Source organism: Pagrus pagrus (genome assembly GCF_965226575.1).
Source record: "Pagrus pagrus genome assembly, chromosome: 4".
Classification (NCBI taxonomy): domain Eukaryota; kingdom Metazoa; phylum Chordata; class Actinopteri; order Spariformes; family Sparidae; genus Pagrus; species Pagrus pagrus.
Genome location: NC_140188.1, coordinates 34,545,074 through 34,568,819, shown reverse-complemented (window position 1 = coordinate 34,568,819; position 23,746 = coordinate 34,545,074). Strand labels below are relative to the sequence as shown.

The following is a 23,746-nucleotide window of genomic DNA, read 5'->3' as shown; positions in this document are numbered from 1 at the left end:
CCAAACGCGAAGGGAAACTCACTGATGTGGATGAACAGAGAGCTCGGGGTAATTTTATATGTTGTGCAAATATCTGATTTTATACCATGATTTTCTTGTAACCTAATGAAACTTAAAAGAAGAGAAACAATCTCAGCACACCTCGTGTCACGGGTGCGTCGGAGCGAGGTGCCACCAAGACTGAATCAAAATTAGAAAAAGGCTCCCGCACACCGTTAACTGCACAGCTTTTATTTTCAACGTTTCGGTCGTTAGACCTTCATCAGGATAGTTTAAGAGAAGTGTTCACATCATACATACATATATATATAAAGGATGTACATCGAGGACAGCCAATGGGATCAGTTCAGCTGATAGGTCTCACCTGTCTGGTGGAAACAAAATCAATTTGGCTCTGAAGGAGTTCATAATGGTCCAGGGCAGGAAATATCAGGTTGAAATATTACAAAAATATATTGGATTTTTGTTTCTTAAAGTTGTCAGAGTCCAGGGAAGCTTTGCTTCCCCTTTCATCCTCCTTGGTTGGGGCATCCTAGGGAGAGTGGGGGGACTAAGGAATCATTTTTACTCCCTTCTTCAGTTGATTTTCATGATGATACTTCACAGTTTTATCATATCTAAATATATTTTGTACGTAGTTATATTTTTGTATTTCTCTGCTTTGTATTTTTCTATTTTGAATTTTAATGTATGTGTGCATAGAAGTAGCCACTGGACTCTGACAACTTTAAGAAACACTTGTAAAAAAAATTCAATATATTTTTGTAATATTTTAACCTAATATCTCCTGCCCTGGACCATTGTGAACTCCTTCAGAGCCTAATTAATTTTGTTTCCACCTGACAGGTGAGACCTATCAGCTGAACTGATCCCATTGGCTGTCCTCGATGTACATCCTTTATATATATATATATGTATGTATGATGTGAACACTTCTCTTAAACTATCCTGATGAAGGTCTAACGACTGAAACGTTGAAAATAAAAGCTGTGCAGTTAACGGTGTGCGGGAGCCTTTTTCTAATTTTAACCTAATGACACTTAAAATTTGAACTTAACTTACAAAAACACTCAAACGCGAAAGTCACCTATGTAAACTGCAGAAGAAAGGAAGGAGAGATAGGGGGATGCTCAAAGAGGATTGTTACATGCAAGTTAGTTTGATGGGATTTGGTTTTAATTATAGATGGATATGGACGGCAATTGCTGCCAATTTGGAAGGCATTTTGACTTTTTTTTTATTGTATTACAGCTATTCAAGTCTATATTGACACCCATAATTGTTCTCCTACAGATGCCAAGGGGGAAGTAGCCCTGGCGCTGCTGCCAACCATGCTCCCTCCGCCAGTGTATAAAAAAGGCAGACGACTGGTCCGGGCCAGCATTGATGAATCAAGAAGAGCATTCATGGATGTGCAACCTGTAAGTAATTCACCTTTGAGCATAAACCAAAACATAAATTCATTAGAAACGACCCCAGTTGTTGTTTTAAAAAGTTGGAAGGAAACATTCATCTTTATATAACAAAGGGCATGGTGAAAACGTTATATCCTTGGAATGAGTGACAGTGCAACGTTAGATAATGTTACTCATTTCACAAAGCACAATTCTTAAAAGTTATAACTCGCATAAGAAGACTGCACATGCCGCATGATTTCATTGTTAAAGGCACTACAACAAACACTTTTTTTGCTTATTAAATAAGTCTCATGTGGATGAATCTTTGTTATTCACACTTATTAAAGTGCCTTGCGAAAGTATTCATACCCCTTGAACTTATACGCCCCTTGTCACGTTGCAACCACAAACTTAAATATTTTTTATTGGGGTTTTCAGTGATCGACAAACACAAGGTAACACACATTTGAGAAGTGAAACAAAAATGATATGATACTCAGTCCTCTGATACAGAGGGGGCTAAATACTTTGTTGAATCACCTTTCACTGCAGTTACAGCTAAAAGTATTCTGGGGTGTGTCTCTACCAGCTTTGCACATATACACACTGCATTTTTTGTCCATTCTTCTTTGCAAAACAAAACATCTGTGAACAGCAGATGCTGCCACCACCATGTTTCACACTGTAGATGGTGTGTCCAGGTTCATGGTGGTGGCAGCATTGTGCTGTGGGGGGCTTTTCTTCAGCAGGGACAGGGAAGCTGCTCAGAGTTGATGGGAGAATGGATGGAGCTAAATATGAATCCTGAATCCTACTGAGGATCTTTGGCAAGATTTGAAAACTGCTGTTCACAGATGCTCTCCAATCTGACCCAACTGGAGCTGTTTTGCAAAGAAGAATGGACAAAAAATGCAGTGTGTAGATGTGCAAAGCTGGTAGAGACACACCCCAGAATACTTTTAGCTGTAACTGCAGTGAAATGTGGTTCAAAGTATTTAGCCCCCTCTGTATCAGATGACTGAGTATCATGTATCATTTTTGTTTCACTTCTCAAATGTGTGTTACCTTGTGTTTGTCGATCACTGAAAACCCCAATGAAAAATATTTGAGTTTGTGAACAGACAAAAATGCAGTGTGTAGATTTGCAAAGCTGGAGACACACCCCAGAAGACTTTAGATGTAACTGCAGTGGAAGGGGGTTCAACAAAGTTGGGGTAGGAATGGGTTGAAAGAGCTTGAGTTGTGAGCTAATGATACTTGCTTTGCCCCAGTAGAGATACTTACCTTATTTCTTTTATTTCTCATCATAGGTCGGAACCAACATGGTGGAATACACTGTAAAAAGTGTGACTGGGCTAAATTAATATTTACAAAATAAATACTAGTAACCTTTACATGAAAAAAAAGACTGTGTGCAGTTTGGTATATTATTATGTTGATTTAATCAAATTTGAATTATTTATCAATTGCATTTTACTCATTTTTGTTTGAATAATATCAGCTGAAAACCACTGAGTAGAATTTAATTATATTTAACAGTAAAGTCAACAAAGTCTAAAAATTGATACATTTTACTCAATGGGGACTCTTAGGTTTTAATCGCCGTATACTTCCGCCCAAGACATTTGCGCCACACTGACGTTGATGTCTGCCACAGCCGTCGTCGACTGCCATTTTCTCAAGGTAAGAGGCTTCAATAACAATACTTTATAGCTATGTTGCCCCAGCAGTTGAACATTGATTTGCGTAACCGCGAGTTACCTAACAAGTTTACTGGCAGTAGTTTACTGGCAAGTTTAATCAATATTGCGATTCAAAGTCAGCCGGAGCTTCCACCCCTCCCCCACCTTACCAAGCTAACAGTGAGCCAGACGGTAAACACACGTTGTTCTGAGAGGTGAGTATATAGTTACACACTTCGTGTTATCGGGTATACTGTACTCGAGTGTCACTTTATACTCGAGTAACCGTCAAAAGCGGTACATTCACCGGCTTTACTACTTTTCCGAGTGGTGGTAACGGCGGTAGCAGTGGTGGTGGGGGGGGGGGGGCAGCGGTGGCTCCTACACGGTTTTAAACACTTTCTACATCGGTCAACACGGCAAGAAGTTAACCCCTCCATTTATTCTGTGTCGATCGTGTTTTCAAACTGTTGGTTGTGGGTCGTCGTGGTGACAACACATTACATCAAGGCCGTTTGTGAACGCTGGTTAGAGGTCAGTAAATACGAGCATGGTGCTAACTCTGAGCTGCCAGAAGGAGACACAAGATGGCAAATTATCGCACCAAACTCCGAGGCTACGGTGTTCCTGAGGTGATGTGCAATGCCTTGAAGCGCAAGAGCCCTGCAGACCAGAAATCTGCAAAGAATGTGAAAAAGCCTCGAAAGGCAGAAGTAAACTACCTCCCACCTTACCCAGCAGGAGAGGATGAGGAAAGTCAAGAACAGGAAAGGATTCAGTTGCTAACTGAAGTAAGGAAAAGAGACAACAACAAATTGATCAAAGAAAAGATGGCCAAAACCTTTGCACACCTAAGAAATGAAATCGTTAACCAATCACCCACCATAGAGGACATAAAAGCCAGATGGCCAGCTCTATTTGAGGCGTCTAATGTGAGTTACAAGTGTATGGTAATCAGAAACATTCCTTTGCAATTGTGAGGGGTCAACTATTTGATTCAAAATATGCCAAGTTACTGTCATCTCATAAATCATGTTTTCAGGTATTTTCAAGATCAAATATGGTTTACTGGTTACATCATTTGTCTTTTAGATCCAGGATGAGTTTCACAGAGTCACAACGGTGCACCTGGAATCAAAGTTCATGTCCAAGCTGGATGAATACTCTCCGAGGGCTTCTGAACCTCTTCCACTCAAAGGGCGGGACCATGGGATTGAGGTTGCAGACTATCCTACTGAAGGTATCCTACGTTTGGCCATATTATGTTTTTTATTTATATTTATATTAAATCTGCAGGAGGAAATGTCTATAAAAATGTGTATTAAATAAGTGCATATCATTTTAATTTACAGCAGTTTTTATACACTTTGCCATCGAATTAGACATTGTTTATCACACATTCTCAAAATGTGACCATTCAATTAGCTTGTGCAAAATATTTTAATATTTTAATAATGTGCTCTTTATGTGTTTTACATTACTCTGCTCTTAAGCACCAGCTGCCACTCACCCCTATTTTCTAGCTGTTTAAATGTCAACATTTTGGGAAATAGCCTACTTTGGCAGTCTCTCTATGAGTTAAAATAGAGTTAGAATGATAACGCTTCTCTTCCTCTAATGTAAATTTGAAGGTACAACCAGCAGCATATCTTATCATAAAGCACAGAAACAGGGAAGCAGCTACTTTGTCCAAAAGTGACAAAACTCACCTACCAGCTCACCATAAGTTCAGTGATAAACATAACATTTAAAATGTTTATTTTCTTTTCCAGGACCAGTGACTTTCTGGAGTCATAGCTGGTCCTCTGAAAACCTCAGTTAAGACAGGAAGTGTTTCATAAGACTGGTCTCTCAGACAGCACATAAAGGATCATTGACAGTGGTTTCTTTAAAAAATAACACACGTCTAAGCCTCCTAGCAATAAAAACTGCACCATGACCTTGAGTAATTAATTAATTTATGTTATTTCAGGCTCCAAGCAATCCCACCATCAACATAACCAGAGACATTGTCATCCGGTGTCTGATGTTGTACCTTGGGGAATCTCCCGATCAGCTCTTTAAAGAGTATGATGTAAGTTGAAATGCATATATCTTTCTCTCTACATCTCTATTTGTTTAGGACCTTCTCCTTTAGCTGTACAGTCTAAAATACAAAATGTTCTTGTTATCTTAGGATGCAGATGAAGACAGTGTGGCACAGGACCTTGCTGTACAAGAGATGAAAATCTACAGCATCCAGACTAATCTGTCAGAGGGTACAGAGGACATCGGAATCGTGATAGACGGAACAAAGGTCCTGACCGCTCTGGGTAACTTTCCGAGGGCTTGTGCCATGCTCATTGGTTTGACGTATGCAGTGAATCTTGCCTATCCCAAGGAGCTCAGGTACACTTTTGAAGCCTTTCAGAAACTCTTCCTCGAACTGGATTGTTCAAAGCTTTCCCCAAAAGTGAACAGCCTCAAGAGCAAGCTACTGGCTTAAGAAAGGGACCCTAAATACACTGGAGTGCTCAGTAATTCTGTGCTGTAGTTAAGTGTTCAAGTCTTGTTCATAAAAAATATGTTATCCATACTCATTTGAAGGGTGTGATGTTATACTTTGTACAAGTAACTGTTTTTGTTGCTTGGTATTCCAGAAGTCACGAGCAAATGATAATGCTTCATTATAACCAGGACAGTGAGAGTTGTGTTTTGAAAACACAGAGCTTCCTGATGGACTATGAACACATGGCCACCAGTTTAGGACATATGGATGATTTCATGATTCTTCTGGTTGTTCTTGCAACCACCTCACAGCTCCATTATGAAGATGGACAATATTCTGCTGGGTCTTTACCTCTGTTTTGTGCCACTGTTAGTTGTGAGCTCAAGCTGTACTGATCTGACACTGAGGAAAGCTACCTGTGCATTTGGCCTGCCTCAAATAGCAAGTGCCTTTGTTTTTCTCCAGAAATATTTTATCACTCTGCTTGCAGGCTTCAAAGCTCCTGCCATTCTGGAAAGAAAATTTTGAAATATACATCTGTTTTATCTGATGTAGTTGTTGATGTTGTCACACGGTGTACTTCAAGGCTGAGTTTCAGTGCTGCAGTTAATTACTCTTCAGGTGTGTTCAGAAAAAAATTTCATACTCATTTGAGGGATTTGCTGCTGTGATTCTGCTGTGTACACGAGGGATACATATGTTGCATGTTTTGATAGATGAATTTGAATTTGCACAAATTAATGATTTCAGTGCCACTTTAGTTAGTGAGGAACCAAACCAAATGAAGTACCTGACATTTATCCCAGACTTAAGTCAGTCAGCACAGGGATGTTTTGATTTCTTTTAACTCTTTAAAACGCATTGGCTTTAACAATTTCAAAGTCAAATCAAAATCAAAATCAAAATTTTAAAGGTTTTTTTTGCAGTCTGAAAACACTGCCATAATGTAAACACCAAACCTTGAATTACACCTAAAAGTCTTCTGTCCCTCAGAGGAATTTGTAGATCTCTCTCATCTTTCCTTGTGAACGTGACATCACTTCATAATGAGCCTTGATCAAAATACATAATAAACAGATTGCCAGCATACATATCCCTATTGTACACATTGTTTATGTCTGATTTCTTATAGCCTCCCTCTCTATTTCTTTGTATTTTGGCATTTTACACAAGAAAAAATCTTTTTGAAAATGTATTTGTAAACAAAGTTGCACAAATAAATGTTTACCTGCTGTTCTCCTATATGGTAATTTGTTAACTGACCTTCAGTAAATTCTTGCAACATGAAGGCATGATATTAATGAGATTCAACATAAAAAAATTATGGCAACAAAGTGACAATCAATAACATTAAATAGATTTTAAGTCATGTGGTACCAATTATAAGTTGATTTAAACAATTTATTTATGAAAAGATAAATAACAATTGCAGTTTAAATGTGTTGAATTAAGTAACATTGTTCCAAGTTATGAGTTGATGTAACTTATTTTATTTGTTGAATCCAAATCATTCTTATTCTGATATTTAGAAAGATAGCATCAATTTCACCCATAAAATTAGTAAATATAAATCAGTATCATCCAGATAATTAGTAAATGTAAATAAATTCCACCTAATTAATTAGTAAATCTAAATCACTTTTTTGCAGATATTTAGTATATCTAAATAACTTTTTTGCAGATATTTAGTATATCTAAATTACTTTTTTGCAGATACCTAGTAAATATGAATCAGTTTTACCTGTAAAATTGATTTGGATTTACTCAACATTTGCCATATTATTAGCAAATCCAAAATATTTCGACCAATGATTTCATTATTTTGTATTTAATAGTTTTGTTTAAATTTACTTAATCAAATCAATAGTTTTTAATCAAAGTTGAAGTTCTTAAAATCTATTCAATTATATTAAGTGTCACTTTGTTGCCATAATTTTTTTAAGTAGATAATGGTCAAACTTTTCTGAGTGTACCTTGACCAGGCAAAAACGTCGAGATCCTGCCCCTATGTCCTCCTGCTGGAGAGCGGGACGCAGTATTCTCAGGCGTTTTCTGTGATCTCGGGGAGGACGATTGAGGCCGAAACAGCACTTGCAGCGGTGGATACCTGTTTTAAAAGTTTTTATGTGTTCGACTTGCACTACCCGAGAGAGTGCACGCCAACATGGCAATTCCTCCAAAGTGTAGTTTTTGAAATGGAGGGAATCGTTTCGCCAGCAGTTGGCTTTCTCAGGAGCCAGCTCCAATCACTGGCCTCCAGTTAGGCCAGGACACCCAGTTTCTCCTGTAGATATAGTTCCTACAATTGTTTTTAGATAGTTTTAATGTTTTTTGTTCTGAAAAGATTAAGTCACTGTTCCCTTTTTAAAAAAAATACAATTACAGAAAGTTTGTTAATTAAAATATTTTTGTATTCTGTAAATTTTAAATTTTGATAAATAATTGTTCTTAAAAAAATGTTTCAAAATAGTTCATATGTTTAGTTTCTAAAAGTTTGTGTAAATCACTGTTCCCTATTTTTGATAAAAAGTTTGTTACTTAAAATATTTTGTATTCTGTGAATTTTGAATTTTAATAAATATTTTTTCTTAATTTTTTGTGTCAGAATATATTTAATCAATAAATAATGACCATAACAATATTATATAATTATAATAAAATATTAATAATTAGAAATTAGCAACCCAACTGATTGAGTAGAAAGAACCCAGCAGTATAGTCAAATTGAGCCTATGGTTGGGTTATATGAACAACCCAACTGGGTTGTATAAACAACCCAACTGTTGGTTTAAGGAAACCAACCCAACTTGTTGGGTCAAAATAACCCAGCATGTGTTCTGTCCAATATTTAACCAGTGTTGGGTTAAAAAATAACCCATATTGGGTTGTTTTTAACCCAACATTTTTAAGTGTGTAGGATCTTACAAACTTTATTTTCAGGGACTTCAGTTGTCTTAAAAATCGGCTTACTAAAATCTGGTGCTGCTATGTTTTTAATTCTTGCACCAAATGTGTGGGATAGATTCTGCACTGACGCAGTAAAATAAGTATTAAATGCAGAGGCAATTTCACTGAGATCATTAGTTAAATTTCCCAGAATTTTCAGTTCATGTCCCTTTCCCTGATTTTGCTTGTCTTTCTTTGTTAGTTTATTTATGTTCCTCCATATCAATTCACTATTTCCTTTTCCGTCTTTAATAATGTCCATAAAAAATGTTGCCTTTGCTTTCCTTAGTTCATTCACTACTTTATTATGAAGACTTGTAAAAATGTGTCCGTCGGTAATTGATTTAGACTTCTTTTTATTTTTTTATTTAACCTTTATTTAACCAGGTAAAGCTTATTGAGATGTAGAATCTCTTTTTCAAAAGCGACCTGGCCAAGAGGCAGCAAAATCACAATTACAAGCAGTAATACAGATAAATAACAAAAGTCCAATAAATAAAAATGAAATTATCAGGGATAGATTAAAGGAGGTGCAACATCTGATTTAAAAACAGTGACAGAGCCCAATGCTTTTGAGTTCCTTAGTTTTAAGAATCTTAACAAGGTTATCAAGAGGGATCAGGTTCGACAATTTTAATTCATCTTGCAGAGAGTTCCATGCAGAGGGGGCAGCAAAACGAAATTCCTTTTTCCCCAGTTCTGAGAAAACATGGGGGACAGTTAGAGTAAAAAAGCCAGTGGAGCGTAGCCTGTAATGTCCATGATTCCTAACAAGGTGAATACCGAGATAGGAAGGGACCATCCCAAGTAGAGCTTTATAAATAAAAGTCAACCAGTGAGTGGATCTCCTGACAGACAGGGATGACCATTCAGCTTTTTTGTACAAGGTGCAATGATGGGTCAAATTTTTGCATCCAGTGACAAACCTCAGGGCACAATGATACACAGTATCCAGAGAACGTAGACATGTGACTGGAGCATGCATGTACAGTACATCACCATAATCAAGCAGTGGAAGAAAGGTTGCTGACACAAGGCGTTTCCTGGCTCGAAAAGAGAAGCAAGATCTATTCCTAAAGTAAAAGCCCAATTTTACCTTACCTTTAGAAACTAAGCTTGAAATATGGTACTTGAAAGTTAGACGTTCATCAATATGGAAACCCAGGTATTTATAGGACGAGACCAGCTCAATGGCTGTACCTTGACAGGTTAAAATGGGAAGATTTTTCGACTGCACAGTAGCCCTGGAAAACATCATAACCTTCGTCTTCTCAGTGTTCAAAACCAGCATCAGCCTTTGCAGACGGGCCTGAACAACATCAAAGGCCGACTGTAAAATTGCGAAAGCTTGCACAACAGATGATGCAAAACAATAAATTATTGTGTTGTCTGCATAAAAATGATAGAGGGCATCTGACAAATTATTGCAAAGATCATTTATATAGATCGAAAACAAAATGGGTCCTAACACCGACCATTGTGGTACCCCCTTCAAAACACTCAAAAATGTTGATGAGGACCCTGCCATCTGGACACACTGTGATCTGCCCGATAAATAATTTCTGAACCAAGAAACTGTGTGTCAGATAAGCCCACTTTGTGCAGTATATCAATCAGGATATTATGATCGACGGTGTCAAACACCTTGGATAAGTCAATAAATAAGGCTACACATACTTTCTTTACATCCAGCGCTTCAATGATGTTGTTAAGAACCTTAAGGGCTGCAGAAACAGTGCTATGTTTTTTCCTATAGCCAGATTGGTATATTGATAAGGTGCTAGTTTCATCAAGGAAATCCTTTAATTGATTGCTAACAAGTCTTTCGAAGACCTTTGCTAAAATGCACAGCTTCGAAATTGGCCTGTAGTTGTTCACAATTGAGGGATCTCCCCCTTTTAGCAGGGGAAGAACAAAGGCAGACTTCGATATACTTGGAACCTCACTATTAAGAAGACTCAGGTTATACAAATTTGATAAAGGCTGAGCAATGAAGTCTGCAGCCAACTTAAGAAAGTAGGGTTCAAGCTGATCAGGACCGGCAGATTTCTTTGGGTCCAGCTGTTTCAATTCTCTAGACACATCATCAGCAGATACAGAAAGAAAGTGAAATGGAGCTGACACATTTTCTTTACAGGCAGGCAAGACATTACCGTTATCAACAAGGGAATCAGGACTGTTTGACTCATGACTGGATTAAAAAAAAAAACCTGCAGAAATAAAATGCTCATTAAAACAATTTAATATGTCGGACTTATCAGTTATCATACATGAGCCTTTGTTGATAAAGGATGGTGGTTCAGTGGAGGAAACCTGACCGGAAAAAGACCTGATCGCTTTCCAAAACTTTTTTGGATAATTTAAATTTTTAGTGGTTTCCGAGAGGTAGTACTCTGTCTTTGCTCTTTTTATAGCCTGAGTACAGCGATTCCTAAGCTGCCTAAATCTGAGCCAGTCAGCATCAGTTTTACTTTGTCTTGCTCTGGCCCATGCGTTGTTTCTATCTCAAAGGAGACTATTGAGCTCAGGAGAAAACCAGGGATTATTGCGACCTTTTACTCGCATTTTGTAGAAAGGGGCATTTTTGTTTAAAATGTTCAGGAAACCATCAGAAAAGAATTTCCAGGCCAGTTCCACTTCACCAATAAGATTAAGTCTGTTCCAATCAAAGTTATAAAGATCATGAAAAAAAGCTTGCTCACAAAAACGCTTAAGATCTCTTTTGATAAGCAGTCGGGGCTTGGTTTTAGGAAACTTAGCCTGCCTGACAGTTGCAATGACACAATGGTCACTGAGATCATTTGCAAAAATGCCTACATCAGGGTATTTATGTGGAGCATTTGTCATGATCAAATCAAGCAAAGACGACTTCTCGGGGCATTTAACATTTGGACACGTTGCCTCCTCAACAAGTTGTGTTAGATTAAAAGTGTTACACGTCGATTTGAGGTTATCAGATGCTGAAGTCAACCAGTCGTAGTTCAGATCCCCCAGTAGCAATAGCTCATTTGACTCGAAATTAGACAAATAATGTGCTAATGAGGTTAAGGCTTCAGCACTAGCAGAAGGTGGCCTGTAGCATCCTATAATATTAATAAATTGACTCTGAGCAAGATCAAGTTTAAGAGACAGCAGTTCAAATTGCTTGCAGATGGATACTGAGGATAAGGGACTAATATGAAACTTGTTTTTAGCATATATAGCGACTCCGCCTCCTTTCCTGGGGCGATCGCAGCGATGTACCATATACCCTTTTATACTGACATCTTTATCTAGTATTGACTTACTAAGCCAAGTTTCTGATACAACAATAATATCAGCATCTGTTGAACAAGCCCAAATTCTGATCAAATCAATTTTTGGAAGCAAGCTGCGCACATTAATATGGATAATACCGAGACCAGACCTGCCTTTGAACTCCTCCGGTGTAGAGATACAATTAAGACCTGGCCCGGGATTTGTATGGACATTTCCAGACATTAAAAGTAGAAGCAAGATGATATACCTTTTCTTTAAAATGTTACTACGTGAGAAACCCTAATCACAGTTTTTAGTCTTGCTGACATGAGCACAGAGACAGTCGTCTGCAGATATAAAGTTTTTCCTCCGTACAGAAAGATAAGCAAGCGAAAGTAACATCTTAAGGTTAAAAGAATCTGAATACCTATTTGGCATACCTTACCAAAAAAAGATCAGAATCACAAGCTATTGCAGCCATTTGTGATGCTCAGAATAATCGCATATATGACAATAAGTCTATAAATGACACTTTCAAAGAATTTTATTGTAGACTGTATGCATCTGAACAACCAGATGACGCACTTGAATTAATGGAAGATTTCTTTTCTCGGCTTAGTTTACCTACTATATCAACAGAACAGCAAAACAATCTTAACGCCCCCATTTCCAGAGAGGAAGTACTGAATGCTATAAAAACCTTACAAAACGGAAAAGCCCCTGGGCCTGATGGGTTTGGTAGCGAATTTTATAAAGAATGTTGTGATTTATTAGTAGACCCATTACTTGATATGTTCAATCACTCTTTTTTGCATAATGGATTACCTCAGACTCTTAGAGAAGCAAAAATTTCTCTAATTCTGAAAAAGGGGAAGTGCGCAGAGTCTTGTTCCTCATATAGACCGATAGCTCTTCTTAATGTGGACCGGAAGATACTTTCAAAAATCCTAGCTACTCGACTTGAAGACCTTCTGCCTAAAATTATAAAAGAAGATCAGACTGGTTTTATAAAAGGTCGTAACTCCCGTGATAATGTCAGGCGCCTTCTCAATGTAATTCAGGCTTTCCAGGAAAGAGATATTGATGGTCTGGTGCTTTCTCTAAATGCTGAGAAGGTCTTTTAGAATGGGTTTATCTATTTTATACTTTAAATAAATTTGGTCTCGGTGATAATTTCATTAGGTGGGTCAAAATTTTGTATGATAATCCTCAGGCGGCTATTTTGACTAATGGGCTTAAATCGGACAGTTTTCCATTGTATAGAGGAACGAGGCAAGGCTGCCCCTTGTCACCCCTCTTATTTGCCGTTGCCATCAAACCGTTGGCGAAGGCCATAAGGATGGCACCTGCTATACGGGGTCTGCTAGTTGATTATGAGCACAAGATTAGCCTGCATGCAGATGATGTCTTGATATTTATTTCCAATCCAGAGACGTCAATGCCAGCTCTACTTAACATTATTGATTTATTTGGCACATTTTCTGGGTATAAAATTAATCTGACCAAAGTCTGAAGCCATGCCACTTGGGAGCCTTAATTCGATACCAGCTGCTTTACCTTCTTTTCCCTTTAAGTGGTCTCCGGCAGGTTTTGTATACTTAGGAATAGTCATAACCCCTAAATTTAATCAGATGTATAAAGCAAACTTTGTTCCCCTGTTCGAGAAGGTGAGGCAGGATTTGGAGCGTTGGAATTCTCTGCCTGTCTCCTGGCTAGGACGTATATCCTTGGTCAAAATGAATATATTGCCTCGATTGTTGTATCCTGTTCAAATGAGTCCGGTCATATTCTCAAATAGGGTGATGCAAAACCTGAATGGCTGGCTAAGTTCCTTCATATGGAGCAAGCGCAGACCAAGACTTAAGATGGCTACATTGCAGCTTCCAGGTTCTGTAGGGGGTCTAGACTTACCAAATGTCAGAACATATCAGTTGTGTACTCATATGAGGTATATTTATGACTGGGTCGTAAATAACTCAAGCTCTATTTGGTTGGGAGTTGAAGCTTCCCTTTCGAAGTATCCACTAAGGGACTTACTGTTCTTTAAGAAATTTAAAAATATCAGACTGAGTTGTAATAACCCGGTTACACTTAATACACTTAAGGCCTGACGATCAGTATGTCGACTTGAGGGAAGGTCAAGGTTCACATCTGTTTTCACCCCTATCATGAATAATCCTGATTTCCAGCCTGGGATGTTTGATATTGGTTTTAGGCAGTGGAGGGATAATGGTGTTCATAGACTGAGGGACTTACTCTCTGATAATTTGGTTATGACACTTGAACAAATGATAGAGAAATATTCTGTCCCTAGGCATGACTTCTTTCGTTATTTGCAGTTAACCCTCTAGGCGCCATTATTGCGACAGGCAACATTGCTGAATAAAACAGCCCATATCTTTAAATCTACTGCCTTGTGCTGTTACTGCTTGCTACCACTAGATGGCCACTACATTCAGCTTCAATCCTGACGTCATTTGTGGGTGTGTTTCTATGCAAAATACCTGAGAAAAAAAAGTTTGAAACCCGACACCGGCTGTCAGAGCGGCACCGGCTAAGCGGCAGAGTGGGAGAGGAGAGAGCCGCGGAGCGGTGGTAGAAGTGTGCTGGACAGATAGAGACACAGATAGCGATTTTTGTAATAAAAAACAAAATGCCCAAAAGACTTTACAGTGCGGATGAGGTGCTTGCACAGATCTTTGCTGATCACGATTCAGAAAGGGACGATCTGCCCTCTGATGACGATCGCTCGTCAGAGATGAGTGACTGACGATGCTGCAGCTGCAGACACTGTCACACAAGCAACACACACTGATCACGGCGAGAGTGATTAGGAAATTGACTCCTATCAGATTCCTGTTCATTTGCTCTGAGGATGAGAGGATGAAAAAAATCTATGAAATGAAATGAAAAAAAATCTACTGTGTAGGGCTGGGACATTAACGCGTTAATTAAGATTAATTTATTAAATTAACGCATTTTAATCGCACTTATTTTTGCACCTCGGAATGTTTCTCACTGGATGAGTTTCAGGCGTACCGATTATACTGGAGCACAATTATTTAACGAGTTAAAAAGCCGCCGACACTGGCGCCCTGGCAATAGCAACATAAGCAAGACAGCACCGCTGTCCAGCTGCTCTCTCAGGCCGGCCTTGAAAGTCGTCAGATCATGTCTGTGACTGGACAAATGAGAGCAGCTAGGGACGGCGCTCTGACCGCTGACAGCTGGACTTTCAACGCGTTACACCAACCACAGCACGCTGTCCAGCTCCTCTCTCAGGCCGGCCTTGAAAGTGAAAGTGAAAGTTAAAACTTCACCGAGCAATCCTTGTCGCTGCTGAATCATTGTGGGTGATTATTTATTATTTATTTCACTCGTAAGGCCGTGTAATAGTCATTATTCAATGGTATACTAAAACCCATATGAAAAAAATTGCTTCTCACTGTTCTCAGGTCAAATATTTATATGCGATTAAAAATGCGATTAATTTCGATTAATTAATTACAAAGCCTCTAATTAATTAGATTCATTTTTTTAATCGAGTCCCGGCCCTACTACTGTGTAAATATGTCTTTATTTTGAGGATGAGATGACAATATAAATATTTTTTTTCTGTGTAAATATGTTCAAAAATCAGTTTTACTGAAAGTTACTTTCAGTCACCTGGTGACGTTACAATATGCAAATTAGATGAGCCTTTTGAAATCTTGAAGTCCAAACGGAATATTTTGCTAAATAAACTCTGGCGCCTAGAGGGTTAAGGCATTATATCTTGCACAGTACTACTTTAAAGCTATGGTCTACGATTTGAAAGATTTGTTATTATTATTAACATCATTTAGATGGTGGTTATGACCCAATAGTACCACCTACACAATGTGAAGAGTAAAAGGAACCAAAAAAAAACATTCTCTCTAGTGTCTGTAAAACTGAAAAGAAATTGACCAATAGGAACAATCCGGCCCAGATGGCTCCTATTGGATCAATTTTCCGATCCAATCCTCACTCACTCTCCTGCTCCTGCTCACGTCCGGTCCCGACCCACTTCCGCATTTGAAACTACAAGCGGGCAAGAGGTTTGTTTTGCCCTGAGCAGTTCAGCTGCCTCTGCTCGCCCCACTGACAAAGAGTCAAAGAAAGAAAGTCTGTCACTGAAAAGACACAAAGCGGAGATGTGAAACAAAGAGGGCTCGAAACGGAATAAACATCGGGTCATCACATCAACAGTGGCGAAAGGTCCGTGAAGATATGGACCCGATGCTGATACAGCGGCGTTTCTGTTGAGCAGGTAACCTTTGTCTCTATTGTGAATGTTGTGACACAGATAAGTTTCATGCCGATGCTGCTGATGACTGTGAAAGCTGCCGTTAGTTTGTTTCTGTGTTATTAGACGGTGTCTGTCTCTGCAGTATTGTCAACACTTGTTTACTTGTTCAACGGAGACGTTAGCCTCTATGCTAGCATTGTAAGCTAACAACAAGCTAACATTGCTATCATGTTTACACCAAATTAGCCTATGTATTTGCTCGTGGCAGCTAAATGAAGCAGCAAGTAAGATGAATGAAGGGATGGATGAAATCCCAACGCGAAGCGGAGGGGTTTCGGATTTATTTCCGGATTTTTATTTTATTTGTCCTGATTTATTTCTCCATAACAACCTCTCGCCAGTCACTACTCAGCTGTTTTGCTAACCCTCCTCCCGGTCTTGTCCGTTTGTTTTCAACGAAGCCTTTGCTAAATCAATATGATCGATTATCATATAGGCGTTACGATGTGTGTATTTGTGTGTCTTATCTGTCATAAACAAGAGATTACGGTTTACGGGCACGTTTGTGTCGCGGTCTGTGTGAGTCTCGGAGCAGCTGTGTGTCCCAGCTGCTGTCTGGTGCTACTCAAACAGCAGCTGAGACACACACAGCTGGTCCGAGACTCACACAGGTTTGTTTTTCAGCCTAAATGTGGAAGCGATCGTTGTGATGAAAGCTGACGGCAGCATCTGTTAGTCTCTTGGCCCTCAATAACTTTTAGAAGTGGCTAACTTAGCTGTTGTAACTTATTACGTAGCTGTAAGGTAACGTAGCTGTAGCATGCTAATGACGTTACGCTAGCTTGGCTGTGGAGCTTAGCTGTGGACATTGTAATGACTTACAAGATTTACGTGAGTTTCAACGTGCATTGTAATAACTTTACCTGTGAATCCGACATCGTTACTCCGCATTCAAAGCTGGGCTGTATTTGGTTTCTGCCGGCTTGTTGCTCTTGGTGCTTGTTGCGGGAGGGGGTGTGTCGCGGGACTCCGACGGGAGAGCGATACGAGCTTGGAGGGGAGGGATTAAGGAGCACAGAGGGGAGGGGTGTGTGTGGGGGCGGGGGATGCTTTTTTCAAACCTTTCTCAGATCGTAGACCAGAGCTTTAACTGAGAGCCATGACAGCTCCCCTGTTGAGAAATTATTATTTCTAACAGATAGAGAGGTATCTGTGAGTCTTTTATATTTTATAAGGCTATGTATTTCATACCCCCTGTTGGGTTACAGAGGCTTAAAGGCACATGGGAAAAGGAGTTTAACATCACAATTGATGATGAAGAGTGGAAGGATGTCTGGAGATGTGCTAAATCAATTTCAGTCTGCAATGGTACCAAAGCAGTACAGTTAAAGATTATACACAGAATGCACATATCCCCCAACCGCAGGCATCACTTCAATCCTACTCTCTCACCCATGTGCCTTAAATGCAAGATAGAAATTGGTACCCTAACTCATTGTTTCTGGTCATGTTTGAAACTGCAAATGTATTGGTCTAATGTGTTATCTGAAATACAAAAGATATTGGGCTTAGAACTGGAGATGGACCCTGTGTCTCTCATACTGGGCCTCCCAAGTCGACGCTTAACATCCATATACATATGGATATAATAAGAGGTTGTATTGTATTCTTACATACTCACCGAGGAAGAATATTTTATTGCAGTGGATTAATGAAAAAGTACCAACTGTTAAAGGCTGGCAAAGGGTGGTATTTGATCTAGTGCCATTAGAGTACCTTACATGTATATTACATTCAAAAACAGACCAATTCTATAAAGTCTGGGAACCCTATTTGAATTATTTGGAGCCTGATGTCTCTAATATCATGCTGCAGGGATTTTCTTGACTGCTCATACCGCTCATTATTACTGTAACCCCAAGTATTATTTATATGGATCTGAGCTGGTGTTCGGGTTGTTTTTTGTTTGTTTTTTGTTTGTCTTGTTTTGTTTACTTGGTTGTTTGTTTTGTTTTTTATTCCTGTGAGCCATGTTGTGTAAACCATCCTTTACTTGTAAAAGTGAAAAGTTAATAAAAATATTGTTAAAAAAAAGAAAAAAAAGAATCTGAATACCAAAAACTCAACTCTGGCATGGCTTCCCGGGTTCAGTTGCACGTCGCCAGCAAGGAGAAGGGTAGTCAACAGGTAAGCGAGCAGCTTTCTGTATAAACTTGAAGCTTTATCACTCGTAGTGTTGGTTTGCTCGCATGGTGCTGTTGCTCGTCCATCTCGTAATATTGCCGTGTAGAGGGTTAATCGGCTCCATTCATTGTGTATGACAGGTTGCATTGGTGGTAGTGCGGCGTCTCATGAGATCATCAGCTGATTGATCCCACAGCCGCGGACAGAGAAGATCAGCAGCACTATAATGTAGATCAGAAAAGCCGATCGCTGTATAAAGTCCTCAGTCCTCGGTCCATGCTTGGCTTTTGTAGTATGGATGAGATCATGGCATTTCTCAGCCGGTTTAGACAGTGCAGATGACAACAGAGATGAAAGTTTGGTGAGCACGCCTGCGGCTCCTGCAAGACCGCCTGCCGGCTTCGCCATCTTCCTCGATTAGCGACTTCTCTTCAACTATCTTGAAATGTAAATTTTAAAATGGAAAACAGGGCTTATTTTATTATCAAGGTTTGTAACAAAGTTTAAAAATGGAAATAGAGTCATTTTCAATTACAACACACAAAAAAAATCTAGTTTCCATTACTACATAAAGCAAAATTTAAATTGGTTTTGTTATTATGTTACCACAGCACAATCCAAATGGCATGGAAATTATATGGCAGTCTTAATTGTCTTTGCTCATGTTTGATGGTGGGTTGATGGTCCATGTATCATCTGTACATTCAATTATTCAGTTCAATCTGGCAAACAAAAAATGCATAAACAAGTGAGACAAGTGAGACAACCTTTCTAAACAGACGCAGGTGCCTATGGAGGTGCAGCCTGCCATTCAGACATTCAGCCTGTCCATTCTCTCTTGCCCAGAGACTCTCGGGCAGTGAAGAGAGGCTCCGGAGGAGTGTAATTCAAGAAGAGGAGCAGGTGGTCAGTCAGGAGGGACTGCAACAGTCGATGATTGTATAAGCCTGTTATTATGACCGCCACCAAGCACTGGTGGAGAAGTAAGGTTGGGTCTCTGTTTTGAAAAGCAAGGAGGAATAAAGGACGGAAAGGCCATACCATGGTGACAGCTGTATTGAAGTCAATGGGAGATGCATGGAGAAACACACTAAAACCAAACATATCTATGTCATATGACTTCTGATGAAAAAACGCCTCCAGAAAATGAAAGATCATACTTCAGAGAGTAGGTTAACCACTGATTTTTTTCCCCAAATGATTGACAGGACTTTCGGTTAAACTTAAGAAGTGAATGCTTGGCTACTTACTTGGCTGTTTCCTATTGTTTTTACTCATTACTATGACTCTCAATGCTGAGATCTACTGATTATTTCCCCATGAAACTCTATGTATGTGGTGCACTCTTGCTAGATGTATGGAAAGATTGCTTGTGTTTCTGCTATTACAAGCACATCATTTGTTGCACTTGTTTGTGCACGGCCCAGGACAGGATGGTTGCACAGAACATCATTGGTACCCATCTACAGAGCATCAGTAATATATATATCAGTAATGTTGATTATTGAAGTGAGATGTCTGCACAGAGCCCAAAGGCTACTAAAAGACAGCACCAACCTCAGTGACAGTCTGTTCACCCTGCTTCCTTCTGGAAAAGGATGAAGAAGTATCTGCTGCCGTACGACCAGACTACGGAGCAGCTTCATTCCTCAGGCTGAGACTCTTAAATTCATTCCTTCACAGAGAAGTTGTGGTGAAATCTCAAGGAAAAGTTGATGTCATTTGGTTCAAAATACAAGCATGACCTCAACATCAGCTTTCCTCCTTTCTTGGTTTGTTGAATTTGTGCGCACAGAAGTTAAGGAACGTACAGATCCCAGCTTCAACTTCCTCGTTTCTCAAGCACTATCAGACAGAAGAGAGAGTGTCCCGACCTAGGAAATAGAAGTCTTTTCTTCCCTCCTCAGAGAATGGCAGGGAGGAAGACAAGGCTGCTTCTCAGGATGTAATCTCTAGGTGTACTGTGGTTTGTGGAGAAGTAGTCAATGCAAGGGCATGATTACAGATATGTCTCATTAGTGTTTACCGTGATAAGTCTAAGAGAATCTATCCTATACTCAAGAAGAACAGCGACAGAGCCTTGGCTCAACAACTCGAATATGCAAGGTGATGCATTTCCATACATGCTGAAGACATGTGTAGGACTCAACGAGACAGCTAGCAAATGGGGCTGTGGTTATGTTGTAGAATCAGTCGACCAGAAGATCAGTTCCCCTACTGACACTTCTTCTTGTGTAACCAGGCTTACAAGACATCTGAGGCAGGCGCTCTACAGACTGCCATCTTAGAAAGTGGTCTCCCAAGCTACCTTCACCCCTGCAGCATATGTGTAGGTCAGGGAAAGATTTGGTCACATGTACCCAGTATCACCAATTATTTCCTCAGACAGTTCACTGTCATCGCTAGATCATCATTCCATTTTCCATTTTACTCCCAGCAATCCAAAACTCACCCCCTCCACAGATGCAAGGTCCATCAAGACAACTCCAACCACTGGCTTCACTATTGCTCTTTAAGGTACCCAGGCAAGGGCTACCAAACAAAAAAACAGAAACTTTGTCTTAGTGTCTTATCTCACTCTATTGGACCCTAGAGAAGCATTGCCAGATGTAAGCATGCTTCCTATAATTCATGGGAAAGGTGTTCACCAACAAGCTCCTCCATTGCATGAAGGTCAAGAATCCTTGTATCTACCCTTTTTTCGCAGTTTACCATCCGAAGAAGCCAGAGTGGATCCACTTCATCTTTGAATCCAGTGTGACTAGGTGGTCTCACTCAATGATATGCTGGTCAGAGGCCCTGACATCAGCAACAGCATCGTAGGGATGCACATGAGGTTCAGAAAGGAACCTGTGGCCGTCACTGCTGATATCCAACACACGTTTCACTGCTTCGTGGGGGAAGAAGAACACCCAGAGACTTTCTTCAGTTGCCGTGGTATTACAGCAACGACCTCAACAGTAGCATTGTGGACTACTGTGGACTTTATTCAGTCCTGGCACTGCTCCAGTATTCAACTGCTGACTTTGACAGGGAAAACATCTATTCATCCTTAATCTCAAGTGTTTTCTGTGGGAAGTGATGAGATCAAAGCCTTAACAATTGTTTTGCTGTATTTGCATGTAAATATATTTTGTGGTTTTTAGATTGTTTTGCTGCCCCCAGATGGCCAAATAAGTCAATGAAAGCAAAATAATTATTTCACAGTAAAACTTTTGTCTTGCTACACTAAATAGGCGTGAATGGATTTTAATGTCTGTGTGGGTGGATGGACGAAAAAGAATGTGGAAACAGACACCACACTAAACTAGCAGTCTCATGTGCTCACATGTGCATAAAGCTCTTTCAACCCTCTGATTTGCGCCCTTGGAGAAAAGCTACACAAGAGAGAGGGCATGAGTGAGAGAGTGGATCAGCGGAAAAGTGAAGGGTGACACATGTCCCAGCAGTAGGTAAGTGACCCATCTCTCACTCTTCAGACTAATGAGAGAGAATGAAGGCAAAGCTACGGCAAACCAGCAATGCCTCACATTCTGACACTGTCATCTGCCACCACCACTGGAACCAGTCAGACCCATGGAGGGGCCTTCACTCACATAAATGTCCCACTCCTACACAATAATAATCCACTCTGACTTAATGCCAACTTGTTTTGATATGATCATCATCATCAAACATTAAAAGTCTAAAATGAACAGGAAGTGGGAGTACTTCCATTCCAAACTGACTAAATTTAAAAATCCATCTTCTTCTCTCCGTGGTGAGGTCCTCTGTCCACAGCTAGCTTACATTATTATTACAATCAGTGTTGAAAATGTTCCTCAGAGTGAATAGATCTTCTGGATGGAGGCAAGTGAATAGAGGGGATAACAAGTTGAGTAACAAGGCCTTGTTTGTCCTTTAAACCCTAATGCCAGGGACATTCAGGAGACAGAAGTGTGTGGAGAGGAGAAGAGGAGGAGATCTAGCTATTTTCCTGTCATTTAAACAATTTTCAGGTTGTAAACATTAACAACCTGAGAACAGTGTGGAAACACACAATTTTCAAAGAGCATTTTCAAATATAGCCAACATTGTGTAGATATTTGTAGTCTGTGATTGATGTTTGCAGTGAACAGTTTGAGTAAGAGTTTTAGCAGTCACAGTCATTTGCCAATTAGTCTAACCTGGAGGGTTTTTAAGTTCTCTTAAGCTTAGCTTTCAAATGAAGCCAGTACAACAGAACATGGACACACAAAAACATAGTTAACAATGGCGCACTGGATCTCTCTCCCTTTCTGTAATTGTTTTCTTTTAGAACTGATGGTTCTGTTGTCTCTTAGACAGGTCCTTAGAGAGAGAAATAAGTAATTTCTCAGTCCTCTACCAAGCTTAATATTTATTACATAAATGTATATATTATGTAGGTTTTTTTTTTATTTTTTGGATTATTTGTTAAATAAATGATGTTAAATTGTGTGGTGCAGATTTCCCTTTGGTTGCACAGAGTCTGCCATATCTTGATCTTTTTTTCTGTCATTAGCAGGTCATGCTGATCATGTGACCGCCTACCTGCTCATACTGAGCAGCTGTCTCTGATTACCTATTTAACAATGAGCAGAGCTGACTGACAAACACTTTGCCCTTGCCCTGACGAAGGCCTTTTAGGCTGAAACGCATTGGCATGTTTTTTATTAGATTAGCCATGTACCAATAAAGGCTTTTTGAGTGCCTCAGATCTTTCCTCATAAGTTCTACTTGGATCCCTAAACTGAAGAGCACCAGAGGGACACCTTTTCCTACACCCAAGCAGCACTCCATCAAAAATCAAAAGAGAAGTACAGAAACTGAATAAATTCAAAATAATGAATGAAAAATGTGACCCTGCAACCCAGTGTTATTACTACTAATAGGTATAATGACCAAAATTACAAAAATTAGCCAAAATTATCTTCAAAGTAAACATTCTTTGGGAACCATCGATACCCTAATGGATTTGACGTCAATCCTGCTTTGGACAAACTGCCAGACCGACCAACGTTTCTGTCCTGCTGCTGAGGGTCAAAAAAACAGTGTTGACTTTTAACCTGTCATGTCATGTAACCATTCTTTTGTCACCAGTAAATAAGCTCTCTGTGACTCCTTCGTTAATATATAACTATTCGCATAGTGATTGAGTAATGTGTCAGTTGTTTATGAATGAGATTGGTGTGAAGATTAAAACCAGTACTGCGTATCTTCAACCTTGTTGTGCAGTCATGCATAGTTTAAACTCACAGATGTTTAATGTGAAATAAAATTCCAGTGGAGATTCCAAAAGAAACCAAATGCCACATTGAAATTCAGGAAAATGTGTCTGAAAAAAAGCTGCACAGTGTTATATTTCTCTCAATAATTTTTTTAGATGTGTTGTTATTTGATATTACAAATAAATTCAGAAAAGACATAAATTAAGAAGAATACAATATGGGGAAAACACATTGGGATGCATGCAAATACATGCATGTATTCACATTTTTACGCACAGAGATGCAAACCTTATCAGCAAACCCAATTTCTCACA

At 39.4% G+C, this 23,746-nt stretch overlaps 1 protein-coding gene across 1 annotated transcript; it reads left to right on the top strand.

Annotated features, from left to right (window-relative positions):
- The first annotated feature begins 4,241 nt into the window (after window positions 1-4,241).
- On the top strand, window positions 4,242-6,019 carry LOC311256071 (uncharacterized protein). Its single transcript, XM_084350828.1, has 3 exons — window positions 4,242-4,319; window positions 5,052-5,153; window positions 5,256-6,019. Exons 1-3 carry the CDS (start codon window positions 4,287-4,289, stop codon window positions 5,562-5,564), a joined length of 444 nt encoding a protein of 147 aa, XP_084206954.1. The 5' UTR covers window positions 4,242-4,286; the 3' UTR covers window positions 5,565-6,019.
- The last annotated feature ends 17,727 nt before the right edge of the window (window positions 6,020-23,746 follow it).

Excerpts from the sequence above, each read along its gene's own strand:
- LOC311256071 (XM_084350828.1), top strand. The coding sequence starts at position 4,287 with ATGGGATTGAGGTTGCAGACTATCCTACTGAAG. Across the intron at positions 4,320-5,051 it reads TGCAGACTATCCTACTGAAG|GCTCCAAGCAATCCCACCAT; the intron begins GTATCCTACGTT and ends ATGTTATTTCAG. Across the intron at positions 5,154-5,255 it reads AGCTCTTTAAAGAGTATGAT|GATGCAGATGAAGACAGTGT; the intron begins GTAAGTTGAAAT and ends TTGTTATCTTAG.